We start from the raw sequence: 13,682 nt of genomic DNA, 5'->3' as shown, positions 1-13,682 counted from the left end.
CATAGCGGTACAGGCACACATTCACACACAGTTCCGTGCACGTGCACACACAGAGGTACCTTCACACACATGCACACACAGAGGTATATGCAGGCTCATACACGTAAACACATAGAGGTACATGACATATGCACAGAGGTGCACGCACACACAGAGGTCATGCATGCACACACATGTACACACAGAGAAGTACATGTATGCACACACACACAGAGATACACTCAGAGGTGCATGCACACACACATACACATGCACACATAGAAGTATAGGCACCTGTATACACACACACACACGCACGCACCCTCAGTTAACGTTGATGCTGGAAGCTTAAATGTATATGTCTATTTAATTCTTGCTTTTCCCGGTAAAACATGCTGCTTAATGTTATCGTCAATGTAAAAATGCACCAGCATCTGGTGAAACTTTGCTTCGCCACATCCTGACTGCTTTAATGTTGAACGGTAACGCTGCGGTAGTGTAGATTGTTTCCACTTATTTATAAAATAATGCAAAGGAAGCAAATGTTCTTCCCTGACCATGACTGCACTTGGCAATAGTGGGAGGACATGCTCCTACTGGGCATGGGGCCTAGTGGCACCTGGACTGCTCACACATGGCATTTGTCTGGCTGGACATACTGGTGGGCAGTGGAGGGGCCAGAGGGGGTAACCAGAGCCTCTGGGTTGGGTACAGGCTTTATGCAGAACTTTCTCCATGTTATGCAAATAAAACCTCAGCCGCAGCATGGTGGCCATGCAGTTCTCAGTAGTGTCCGACTGTCCGTCTCTCAATGTATTTTTAATGCACCAATTGTCTTGGTATTGATAGTTTATAAAACATCCCTGGAGGGTTGGTAACTGCCCATGACAAGGGCTGCATGTGCGGAGAAGGACGGAGCCGGCAGTTGCTGCCAGGAGCCCAGGCCAGAGCGACTCCGTAACAACTCCCTGTTCCTTGCATGCAGCTCAGAGACCTGCGTTAGGCATGGGGGGCCTAGTCCCGGGCAGAGAGCTCGGGGGAGGAGAGGGCTGGCACAGGTCCTTGTCCCTGGAGAAAGCCTTTCCTGCCGGGCTCACTCCCATGAGCTGCCAGGTCCTGTCTTGGGGGCCTTCCCTGCACCAGGATGAGCCAGCCAGGGGCCAGCAGCAGGCTGCTGGCGAGGTTTGTAAATACCTCCACAAGAATCCTGGCCTCATCTAGTCCCAGCTAAGCGGCCTCCTGCTCCCGCGCCCCAGCTCCTTGCCCCATGCAACATACTCTATAGATGCTCGGTGTGGTTCGTTCCAGTATAATCTTTATTTGGGAGATGGAGCAGGGATTAACAAGGCCAGGTAGAAAACAGGAGCATCGTCACAACCAGCGACAGGAGGAATTGGCAGAGCGAAAATGAAACGATGTCAGGCCCTGTTCTCAGTGCTCTCCCCAGCCCTGTCCCACCACTGCCCAGTGAGCATGGCCTCTCGGGACTCTCCTCCACCCTCGGCGGGGCTGCAGGGCGTGCTCATGCTCTGGCTGTGAGCCAGGGGGGTTGTCTGCAGTATCTTCCTCAGGGACCCTGCAGGGCTACTTGCTGGCTCTCACCTTCCCTCTCCCTAATGGCACCGAGGCCAGCTCTGGGCCCCCTGGAGAGGGGGGTGGTTGAGCCTCTCCGCTGAATGTTTGGCTCTTGGGGCTGTGACAGTGTAATAAGTAGGCACAAACTCACACCGACATTTGTGGGGTGAGCTGAACTGGGTGTCCAGAGCTCACTGGGCAGAGCCAGCCCTGGCCAGAGGGCCCAGAGGATATGGGATCCAGATGTGCACAGACAATACTGTCCCGGATGGCTGATCTGGGCCCAACCCTGGGCAGCATTCCCCAGGGAGTATGCATTCAGCGCCCTCACACCGCCGTACCTCGCAGCTTATGGCTTGTTTTATTCTTTTTTCCTTTTCTTATTTTTTGCTTTTTTGCAGCAAGCTCTCCCCAAATTGTCCTGAAGAGATAAAGTCTCCAAGCAGGGCAGCTGCTTCCCTGCTCTCCCACCTGTGTGAGAGATAACAGAGGGCATGGTGCTGGGTAGCCGCTCTCACCACAGCCCCTTTGGGGAGAGGGACGCTGTCATAGTCCGACTGGTCACCCCCATCCTCTGCAGTCTGTAGTACAAAGGGCTTTAGTGGCCTTGGCTTGCTAGCCAGATACCCTCTGGGGCCCCCACTCCTGGGCTGCCCTACTGGGGAACAGGAGCCTTGCTGGAGGGGTAGAAGGGAGGAACATGGCATGGCACACTTTGACAAAGTCTTCAGCCTCTGCACTACTGCGCACCTGGCAGCATGGAGCAGAAAGGCTGAGCAAGGAGATCCGCGGGCCCCTCCCCTCCCAGAGACATACAGAACCCATGGAAGAAGGATCACAACTCAATGCCTTTATTAACACGAACCACCCAAAGGATGGGGCGTCCCCAGACAGGAATGGGCAAACAAAGATCCTCCAAAACGAGGACAAATGGGAGCTTTCCTGGAGGGCCTGTGGAGGAAATGGGCTATGTCCGTTAATAATGGGAGGCCAATGGCAACGGGTTTAATTGGCTGCAGTTACTTTGATGCATGTCAGCTTGGCCACCGAGATGAAAGCTTTGGCAAATAATGCAGAGAGGATCTGACTGACGTGTGGCAACCTCCCCATCCCATCCCTGTGGGAGGCAGGTACAGGTCTCACGTGCAGCCCAGTTCAGCCCTGGGAGGCTCCCAGGCTCTCCACCTGTGTCACCTCTGTAGGTTGAGTGTGCTGAGCAGCATGGGGGCGCCAGCGCCGCGGGTCAGCCAGGCCAGTGGTGGGGCCGCCCCTGGGCGGAGCTGATCCACCCTGACCAGGCCACAGAGCCAGGGGAAGGGAACAGGAAGCAAGCTGCCCAGGGAGTGAGCACAGCGGGCTGGGTGGCACCTGTCCAGACGCACAGGGGGAGCGTGAGCCGCAGGATAGGAATGTCCCTTGCTCTGGAGCACTGCCAAGCCCAAGGGGAGCACCTCTGCTCAGCCAGTGGCTTCTTATTACCACGGGGGCTGTGTTCCCAGCAGCCCCCACCTAAACTTGAGCACTGAGCAGGTGGGGATGCCCTGTGCTGGAGCGGGGAGCTGGGCCAGGGGGATGATGTGTATAGTGCAGTGCCAGGGGAGCGAGTCAGACCTGCCACCCTCACTCGGTCCTGTCATCCCCTGGGACTGGTCCGTGGTCTTCTCTCACACTGTCCGGCCCCCGGGGCAGGGAGGCGGTGCAGAGCTAGGCAGGGCGGGATGCACAGGTTACATGATGGTGCAGGAAGACAGTGGATTTCGGATGTGGCAGGTGCAGGCTGCGCCGCAGTACTGGCGGAAGGTCTGGTAGCAGCTGCGGTCGGCGTCGCTGCTCCACTGTACGGGGTTGGCAGCCAGGGCCTCAGCCGGCAGTCTGTTCAGGATACTGGTGTTCACGGCCAGCGCGGCCAGCCCGTAGTCAGTGAAGAGCACGGTTTCCCGCTTGCAGGTGGGGCAGGAGATGAACTTGTACTTGGGGCAGGACTCATAGAGGATCTGCAGGCACTCCTCGCACACCGAGTGCAGGCAGGAGAGGATGCGGGGCCGCTTGTTGGTGAAGTTGTACATGTGGCCGCAGGTGGGGCACTCGAGGGGCTCGCACGGTGTGGAGGGGTGCAGTACGTACTGGTTAACGATCACCTCGTCTGAGGGCGGCTGGCGGTGGTAACAGACCTCTGAGCTGCCCTTGCGCTGCCCTTGGTATATTCGCTCTCGCCGCGGCAGGGGCGGAGTCCGGGGCAGCCCCAGAGAGCCAGGATTACTGTCCAGGGCAGGGATGTCCCCACAAGCCTGATTGACAATGATCTCGGACTCTGATGGCCAGGCGCGCTTGGCCACGAGGGGGGGCTCCCGGCGGGGCGCTGAGGTGTAGCGCGGCTGGGAGGCCTGGAGTTCCGAGAACTTCTCTGGGTGGATGATCTTCATCGCCTCCATTTTGATGATAACTTGTTGCCCTTTGAGACACGACATGAGGATGGTTTTCACATTGCTGTCCGCTGCTCTGGGCTCTGCAAGGGGAGCCTGCATGAGGCTAGAACACGCCGGCAGCATGCAGAGCTTTCAATCGTGTTCGGGCAGTGAAGCGATAGGGCTGGAGAAAGCCGCTGGAGCAGGGGCACATCCTGGGAGAAAGGTGCAGCTCTAGGCAACCAAGTTCCCTCTGGATTCCAGTAACCCTAGCTTCCCCCGCATTCCTAGAGGTGCTGCTTCCGCAGATGGAGGCGTGCACAGGAAGTGGCTGCAGTCACAGCAGCATTCTGCTGAGTGGAGCCTTTCTGCTCCTAGGTTCCAATCTAATGATCAAAGTTCTTCCTCCCCGCAGTGCCTTTCTCAGATGCTTAATCCTGTGGCAGCCCTGTCATGGAGAGATCTCCCACTCTCTGTGTGCTGTCGCTTTCCAAGCCAGATCATCATCAGCTGGAAATAGCAAACTCAGGCAAGAGGCTTAGGGACAGCCAGGCTTTCTCCTGGCCCTGGAGCAGATGAGTCAGGGCCCCAGTTCATCCCAGGACAGCTCCCACCAGGCATATGCTCAGTGCAGCCTGCGAGGAGGGCTCCCTGCACCTTTCCACAGGTGCCCTGCCCCCACCCAGCCTGTATTCCTCTTTCTGGGTAAGATCCTGGCAGGGCTGAAGAATGTGTGTGTGAATTCCTTTGCTCTGACTTCGTCTCTCCCACTCGCAGTCACTGAGGTTCGCGGAGCCTGCAGCTCCCCCAGGGTAGTAGCTGGGCACCAGACCCAGAGCCAGGAAGCGTCCTGCTGGGGTGAGGAGCGGACCGGGCTCACCTTTGCAGTGGCATGCTCCGTTGGTGGGGACGCAGGGGGTGTAGCCACCGATCAGACCTGCCTCGCTGCCCCAGCCTCAGCTCCACGTTCCCTGCAGCCACTCGCAGGAAAAGGCTGGAAACACAAAGCAACAGGAAGTTGGAGACTCGGCTCAAGGGAGATTTGAAATCTGCAAGTGTTCAATGGGGATCAGTGGGTGGCTGGAGCCAGCGCCTCACTCTCTGCTCCTTGGGCAGACCCAAGGAGCACACCCCAGAGCCCTGGCTGGCTGCCCAGCACAGCTGCAAGACATGGGAGTCGCCAGGCATTCCCCACAGGCCTCTGTTCTCCAGTACCTACCTGTCAGTTTCCCAGGGCTGGGCTTGGGGAGGGGGGATTTTGGGGGAGGGGCTCAGCCTCCCTGGCCAAAGCCTGGGACAGACTCTGATGTCTCCCCTAGAAATCCCAGATGCATAAGTAGCCTGTGACTCCCCGTCCCCCTCCTAGGTCTCAGGGGCCCTTTCTCAGGTGGTCGGGGCTCCCCACTCTGCCTCTCGATTTGTGCATTTGACCCCTGCCATCGATTATGTCACTGTCCCCACATTATCTCACACACATTCGCTCCACCCTGGCTTCTCTCTCTCTTCCGTGTCCCCCATCCCAGTCCTCTTGGGAAGGGGGCTGAGAAGGCACCAGTGTTTCAGGGGTGAAGGGGTGACTGTCACTGTAGGTATTGCCTTCCTAGTGGCAAGGAGACAGCCCTGTCCCTCTGGAGAGGACGATGGAGGCTCCTTCATTGCAGGCCTGGCAAATTCCTACCCTGTGTTAGCGGGGAGCTGACCTCAGCACGCTCCAAACAAGCTCTGCAAGAACTGATCATGGGGCCATGCACCCATGGAACCACCTAAAGGAGGCTGCTTGGCCACAGGACTGTTCAACAGGGCTGTCTGGCTATGGGGCAGCCCCAGAAGGGACCATCTGGCTAAGGGGCTGCCCAAAGGGCCAGCTGAGGGAACTGGTCAAGGGATTTTACCCCATCCAAATCTCTCATTCATCCCAAATGTCTTGCTCTAATGCAGTGGGGATCAGCAGGAAGCGGGCGGAAGAGCTGGTGAGTTAGCTGGGCCCGCTGGGCCTACCCTGCACCTTCATCACAGCCACCAGGGCTTGGAAGGCAGCAAATCCTCATCACCAGGCTGCCCACTGTGCCTGGCTGCAGTGTGCTACTTTCCACCTACCCAGCCACGGGACAACACAGCACACACCCTGCTATACGACACAGGAGTGACACATCCACCACACACACTGACACACAGCACTCCCACTGCTACACAACACAGGAGTGACACACACTGACACACAACACACACCCTGCTACACAACACAGGAGTGACACACCCGGCACACAACACACACCCTGCTACACAACACAGGAGTGACACACCCAGCACACACACTGACACACAGCTACACAACACAAGAATGACACACCTGTCATACACAGCACACACCCTGCTACATAACATAGGAGTGACACACCCAGCACACACACCAACACACAGCACTCCCACTGCTACACAACACAGCAGTGACACACCCGGCACACACACTGACACATGGCACTCCCACTGCTACTCAACATATATATGACACTCCCACACACACATTGCTACACAACACAGGAGTGACACACCCGGCACACACACTGACACACTGACAGGCAGTGCTCAAGAGGCCCACACCACACACACAGTGACATATACGCTCACACACACACATCACAAGCTAACACACAGCATTCACACTCCCAGCACACTCCACGCTGACAGGCTGGGAGCGGCTCACACAGGCACACGGTGTTCACGGTGACCCATGGCACGCACTGTATGCCATGACACGCAGCACAGATATGCAGCATACACACAGCATGCACACAGTTACACAGCACTCACACTGACACATCACACACACTCACAAGCGCACACACAGTCCTGCAGGCTGATGCCCACCACTGACACACACTGACAGGCAGTAAATACCCTTACCTGGGATGGGCTGTGGGGCTGCAAAGCTCTGTTATTTAAGGAGGCTCCTGCCTTGTGGGGCTGGCTCCTCTCTCTGGGCCAGGCAAACTGCCAGCGGACTGGAGGCCTCAGTCACTAGAGGTTATCTGAAAGGCAGAGGAGATGACTCTGTTATCCACACCCTCTCCAAATCGTGCTTGGCTCTTCCTCAGTTCCAGTCCAGCTTCCTGATGGCCCCTGGCAACAGCCTGCTCAGTGCAGCCTCTTCTGCTGTTCAATATCCAGCCCAGCAAAGAGGTGATTATCCCCTAAAGGGCAGGACACAAAGGCCGCACTCAAGGAGGAAGGGCTCTCCCCCAGCTGTGCTTGTTCCGGATGCTGTGCAATGGCCAGCCCTCCGAGGTACCTGCAGGCCAGTGGGCTCAGGAGCGAGCCCAGCTCCCTGCCAGGCCTGCTGCGGAGGTTCCCTAGGACTGCTCCTGACTGCACCTTCGATCCCAGGGATGCGACTCTTCCAGGCTGCAATGATGAAGGACAACTGCCTCTTCCCAGGGCTTTCGCTTCCTCGACTCCTCGCACCAGTACGACAGCAAACCTGCTCTCTGGGCAGGATGGGATTTTGCTTCGACAGGTAAGAAGCTGATGCAACACTGTCTGCGACGGCAAGCGCACACGGCATCTGCAGGCTACTGAACTGGCAGAACCTTACAAGAGGCGGCAGCATCTGCTAGTAGCTTTCCTGGGATCATCTCTGCAAAGGCAAGATCCTTGGCAGCACAGCAGATACAGGGCTGGCTGGAAGCAAGGGCCTTGCCAAATCCTTGCTGTTGCTGGCGGACCCTGTCCCCTGGGGATGCTCAGTGCTGGAGGTGGTCTCTTTGCTGCTCTCGCTGCTGCTGTGGAAGGCTCTCCCTGGGAGCTGTGAGGGAGCCTGTCCCCAGGATGCTCAGTGCTGGGAGCTGGTTCCTTGCTGCTCTCTCTCCCCCTCTCTCTGTGTGTCTGCAGTGGGTACTGCAGTGATGCAGCCAGCTCACATTTCTCGCTATCAGCAGCATGGAGCCCAGAGGGCCGCAGAGCCCTAGTGCCCAATATCAGCTCCCTCCCCCTCGTCATTCATGAGTCTTTTCCCCTCCCTCAGCAGCATTTAGCTCAGCTCCTCTGCTCGTCTCTGCTCGTGCAGCAGCCGGTTCCAGGCAGGCTGCTTGCTATGCAAGCTCCCTGGGGGAGGGGGTGAAGGGGATTTCCCCCCTCGATGGCAGGATGGCTGCAGCTCTCAGCAAGCTCTCCGCTCGCTCGGGTGTGAGAGCACAGACTGTGGTCTGGGCTTCCTTCCTCCCCCTCACACTTTTTCCGCCGTTTGAGCTGCCTGCTACTGCTGCTGCAGCAATGAATCTCTGCCACCCTCGCAGCCCAGGTCAGCCTCGGAGCACCCCGCAAATGCACATGCTGCCTGGCTATTGCCTCCCCTGCCACTCTGGGAGGCCAGCAGAGGCCATTTCAGAGCATAGACCTGCTTTGACCCCTGGTGGAGTCTCCTAGGAGGCACAGCCGGACAGACACAAGTGCAGGGCCGGGGCCCAGCACTTTAGAGGGCCCTGCAGTGACTCAGCAACTATAGGGCAAACACGCACATGCTGGTGTAAAGAGCTAGGAGTATTGCCGTGATAGCCTGGGGCCGTGTGCCAATAGCCTGGTCTCTGCGCTGGCTAGGCCCAGCCGCCCCGGGGCCGTGTCCCAGTAGCCTGGTCTCTGCGCTGGCTAGGCCCAGCCGCCCCGGGGCCGTGTCCCAGTAGCCTGGTCTCTGCGCTGGCTAGGCCCAGCCGCCCCGGGGCCGTGTCCCAGTAGCCTGGTCTCTGCGCTGGCTAGGCCCAGCCACGCCGGGGCCGTGTTCCAATTGCCTGGTCTCTGCGCTGGCTAGACCCAGCCACGCCGGTGCCGTGTCCCAATAGCCTGGCCTCTGCGCTGGCTAGGCCCAGCCACGCCGGGGCCGTGTCCCAATAGCCTGGTCTCTGCGCTGGCTAGGCCCAGCCGCTCTGGGGCCGTGTTCCAATAGCCTGGCCTCTGCGCTGGCTAGGCCCAGCCGCCCCGGGGCCGTGTCCCAGTAGCCTGGTCTCTGCGCTGGCTAGGCCCAGCCACGCCGGGGCCGTGTTCCAATTGCCTGGTCTCTGCGCTGGCTAGACCCAGCCACGCCGGTGCCGTGTCCCAATAGCCTGGCCTCTGCGCTGGCTAGGCCCAGCCATGCCGGGGCCGTGTCCCAATAGCCTGGTCTCTGCGCTGGCTAGGCCCAGCCGCCCCGGGGCCGTGTTCCAATTGCCTGGTCTCTGCGCTGGCTAGGCCCAGCCACGCCGGGGCCGTGTTCCAATTGCCTGGCCTCTGCGCTGGCTAGGCCCAGCCGCCCCGGGGCCGTGTCCCAGTAGCCTGGTCTCTGCGCTGGCTAGACCCAGCCACGCCGGGGCCGTGTCCCAATAGCCTGGTCTCTGCGCTGGCTAGGCCCAGCCACGCCGGGGCAGTGTCCCAATAGCCTGGTCTCTGCGCTGGCTAGGCCCAGCCACGCCGGGGCTGTGTCCCAATAGCCTGGTCTCTGCGCTGGCTAGGCCCAGCCACGCCGGGGCCGTGTTCCAATTGCCTGGTCTCTGCGCTGGCTAGGCCCAGCCACGCTGGGGCCGTGTTCCAATTGCCTGGTCTCTGCGCTGGCTAGGCCCAGCCACGCCGGGGCCGTGTCCCAATAGCCTGGTCTCTGCACTGGCTAGGCCCAGCCGCCCCGGGGCTGTGTCCCAATAGCCTGGTCTCTGCGCTGGCTAGGCCCAGCCACGCCGGGGCCGTGTCCCAATAGCCTGGTCTCTGCGCTGGCTAGGCCCAGCCACGCCGGGGCTGTGTCCCAATAGCCTGGTCTCTGCACTGGCTAGGCCCGGCCGCCCCGGGGCTGTGTCCCAATAGCCTGGTCTCTGCGCTGGCTAGGCCCAGCCGCGCCGGAGCCGTGTCCCAATAACCTGGCCTCTGCGCTGGCTAGACCCAGCCACGCTGGTGCCGTGTCCCAATAGCCTGGTCTCTGCGCTGGCAGACCCAGCCACCCCGGGGCCATGTCCCAATAGCCTGGTCTCTGCGCTGGCTAGATCCAGCTGCCCCGGTGCCGTGTCCCAATAGCCTGGTCTCTGCGCTGGCTAGGCCCAGCCACGCCGGGGCAGTGTCCCAATAGCCTGGTCTCTGCGCTGGCTAGGCCCAGCCACGCCGGGGCTGTGTCCCAATAGCCTGGTCTCTGCGCTGGCTAGGCCCAGCCACGCCGGGGCCGTGTTCCAATTGCCTGGTCTCTGCGCTGGCTAGGCCCAGCCACGCTGGGGCCGTGTTCCAATTGCCTGGTCTCTGCGCTGGCTAGGCCCAGCCACGCCGGGGCCGTGTCCCAATAGCCTGGTCTCTGCACTGGCTAGGCCCAGCCGCCCCGGGGCTGTGTCCCAATAGCCTGGTCTCTGCGCTGGCTAGGCCCAGCCACGCCGGGGCCGTGTCCCAATAGCCTGGTCTCTGCGCTGGCTAGGCCCAGCCACGCCGGGGCTGTGTCCCAATAGCCTGGTCTCTGCACTGGCTAGGCCCGGCCGCCCCGGGGCTGTGTCCCAATAGCCTGGTCTCTGCGCTGGCTAGGCCCAGCCGCGCCGGAGCCGTGTCCCAATAACCTGGCCTCTGCGCTGGCTAGACCCAGCCACGCTGGTGCCGTGTCCCAATAGCCTGGTCTCTGCGCTGGCAGACCCAGCCACCCCGGGGCCATGTCCCAATAGCCTGGTCTCTGCGCTGGCTAGATCCAGCTGCCCCGGTGCCGTGTCCCAATAGCCTGGTCTCTTGCGCTGGCTAGGCCCAGCCACGCCGGGGCCGTGTCCCAATAGCCTGGTCTCTGCGCTGGCAAGATCCAGCTGCCCCGGTGCCGTGTCCCAATAGCCTGGTCTCTGCGCTGGCTAGGCCAGCCGCCCCGGGGCCGTGTCCCAATAGCCTGGTCTCTGCGCTGGCTAGGCCAGCCGCCCTGCGGCCATGTGCCAATAGCCTGGTCTCTGCGCTGGCTAGACCCAGCCACGCCGGGGCCGTGTCCCAATAGCCTGGTCTCTGCGCTGGCTAGACCCAGCCACGCCGGGGCCGTGTCCCAATAGCCTGGTCTCTGCGCTGGCAGACCCAGCCGTCCCGGGGCTGTGTCCCAATAGCTGCCCCGGTGCCGTGTCCCAATAGCCTGGTCTCTGCGCTGGCAGACCCAGCCGCCCCGGGGCTGTGTCCCAATAGCTGCCCCGGTGCCGTGTCCCAATAGCCTGGTCTCTGCGCTGGCTAGACCCAGCCATGCCGGGGCTGTGTCCCAATAGCTGCCCCGGTGCCGTGTCCCAATAGCCTGGTCTCTGCGCTGGCTAGACCCAGCCATGCCGGGGCCGTGTCCCAATAGCTGCCCCGGTGCCGTGTCCCAATAGCCTGGTCTCTGCACTGGCTAGGCCCAGCCGCGCCGGGGCGGTGTCCCAATAGCCTGGTCTCTGCGCTGGCTAGACCCAGCCGCCCTGGTGCCGTGTCCCAATAGCCTGGTCTCTGCGCTGGCTAGGCCCAGCCACGCCAGGGCCGTGCCCCAATTGCCTGGTCTCTGCGCTGGCTAGGCCCAGCCGCCCCGGGTCCGTGTTCCAATAGCCTGATCTCTGCGCTGGCTAGACCCAGCCGCCCTGGGGCTGTGTCCCAATAGCGGGGCTCTCGGGGATGGGTAGGTCCAGCTGCTCTAGGCAGTTAATTCAATACACGGGGCTCTGGAGATGGATAGGGTGTACAGGCTCTCTACTGGTAGGGAGAAAAACACACTTTAAAAAATTGTTTAGCCTGCTTGGCAGGCTCTGGCCAGGGTAAAAGGGATGTGGGGCTCAGCAGAGCTGAGAAGGAATGATTCTTCTTTTCCAGGGCCCAATCATCTCACACAGGACAGTGTTGCAAATGCTCACAGCTCTGTCATGTGTCACATGGCAGGGCTCAGTTTCAAACCACACCAGCAATTCCCCTTCTTCTTCTTCTTTTTTTAAGAAAAAAAATCAAATTAAAAAAACCAACAACCCCAAAATGTAACCAAACAGTCACACCCATACTCAATAGTCACACCCAGACCAAATAGCCATAATGGAACCCAAAGTTCAAATCCTAACTCAACAGCTGCATCCACACCCAAAAGCGACAACCTTACCCAACAGCCACAACTGAACTCAATAGCCAAACCCTAACCCCACAACTACTCCCGAACCCCACAGCTACACAAGAGCTATGTCCTAACTCCAAAGTCACATCTGATCCCAAGAGTCACACCCTCAACCAACCGCAATACTCACACCTAGTAGTTACACCCAAACATAACAGCTAACATAACAGCCATAACCAAACACAAACAATACTATGTTAAAGCATGCTAGGCAGTGGCTCTCAACCTTTCCAGACTACTGTACCCCTTTTAGGAATGTGATTTGTCTTGTGTACCCCCAGGGTTCACCTCACTTAAAAACTTTTTGCTTACAAAATCAGACATAAAAATACACACGTCACAGCACACTGTTACAGAAAAATTGCTGATTTTTACCATATAATTATGAAATAAATCAATTGGAATACAAATATTGTACTTACATTTCAGTGTATATAGAGCAGTATAAAACAAGTCATTGTCTGTATGAAATTTTAGTTTTTACTGACTTCGCTAGTGCTTTTTATGTAGCCTGTTGTAAAACTAGGCAAATATCTAGATGTCGATGTATCCCTGGAAGATCTCTGTGTAGCCCCAGGGATATGCATACCCCTGGTTGAGAACTACTATGCTAGGGAACTTTTAGTTCACACCGGCAGGGTCTACACCAGGGGTAGGCAAACTTTTTGGCCCGAGGGCCACATCTGGGTATGGAAATTGTATGGCGGGCCATGAATGCTCACGAAATTGGGAGTTGAGGTGCGGGAGGGGGTGAGGGCTCCGGCTCGGGGTGCGGGCTCTGGGGTGGGGCTGGGGCAGAGGGGTTGGGGTGCAGGAGGGTGCTCTGGGCTGGGACTGAGGGTTTGGAGAGCGGGAGGGGGATCAGGGTTGGGGCATGGGAGGTAATCAGGGGTGCAGGATCCGGGTGGCGCTTACCTCAAGCAGGTCCCAGAAGCAGCGGCATGTCCCCCCTCCGGCTCCTATGTGGAGGCGCGACCAGGCGGCTCTGTATGCTGCCCTGTCCACAGGCGCTGCCCTGCAGCTCCCATTGGCCATGGTTCCTGGCCAATCGGAGCTGCGGGGGCAGCGCTTGGGGCAGGGGCAGTGTGCGGAGCCCCTGGCTGCCCCTACACATAGGAGTTGGAGAGGGGACATGCTGCTGCTTCCAGGAACCGCATGGAGTGGGGCAAGCCCCTGACACTGTTCCCTGGCTGGAGTGCCAGAGTGGGGCAAGCCCTGGACCCTGCTCCCCGGTGGGAGCTCAAGGGCCGAATTAATACGTCTGGAGGGCCGGATGCAGCCCTCGGGCGGTAGTTTGCTCACCCCTGGTCTACATAGACCAATTGATGTGCAACACATTAGTACACTTTAGAAATCACACCCCCATAAAGTACATTGCCACACCATGTAGGCAATCCCTGAGTATATGTCCTACAAAACCAATTTTATTCAGCCCAATCTGGCATTTGTTCCTCTACCATTTAAGGTTGGGTTTTCTCCTTTGGCAAACTACAGAATGTTATACGGTCTCTCATTGTAGTCTAACTTATTTTTGCCCCAGATCTGCAGATCATCAGTTATTGCTTCCAAGTAGAGCTGTCAATTAATCGCAGTTAACTCATGCGATTAACTCAAAAAAATTAATCACGATTTAGAAAAATAATTGA

At 58.9% G+C, this 13,682-nt stretch overlaps 1 protein-coding gene across 3 annotated transcripts; it reads right to left on the bottom strand.

The window, feature by feature from the left end:
• Nucleotides 1-2,383: 2,383 nt before the first annotated feature.
• RNF208 (ring finger protein 208) lies at nt 2,384-8,396 on the bottom strand. 3 transcript variants are annotated; one of them, XM_043530505.1, is made up of 3 exons: nt 7,249-8,308; nt 6,864-6,988; nt 2,384-4,953 (listed from the first exon to the last, which is right to left on the bottom strand). In XM_043530505.1, the coding sequence occupies exon 3, from the start codon at nt 4,101-4,103 to the stop codon at nt 3,282-3,284; it is 822 nt and encodes a 273-aa protein (XP_043386440.1). In that variant the 5' UTR covers nt 4,104-4,953; nt 6,864-6,988; nt 7,249-8,308; the 3' UTR covers nt 2,384-3,281. The 3 variants fall into 3 exon arrangements, with proteins under 3 accessions (XP_043386440.1, XP_027687647.2, XP_027687646.2); XM_027831846.3 differs by having other exon boundaries at nt 7,332-8,308; XM_027831845.3 differs by having other exon boundaries at nt 6,864-8,396.
• Between the last annotated feature and the right edge of the window lie 5,286 nt (nt 8,397-13,682).

The sequence above is a fragment of the Chelonia mydas genome, chromosome 16 (assembly GCF_015237465.2).
Source record: "Chelonia mydas isolate rCheMyd1 chromosome 16, rCheMyd1.pri.v2, whole genome shotgun sequence".
Taxonomy (NCBI): domain Eukaryota; kingdom Metazoa; phylum Chordata; order Testudines; family Cheloniidae; genus Chelonia; species Chelonia mydas.
This window is presented reverse-complemented; position numbering and strand designations above follow the sequence as displayed.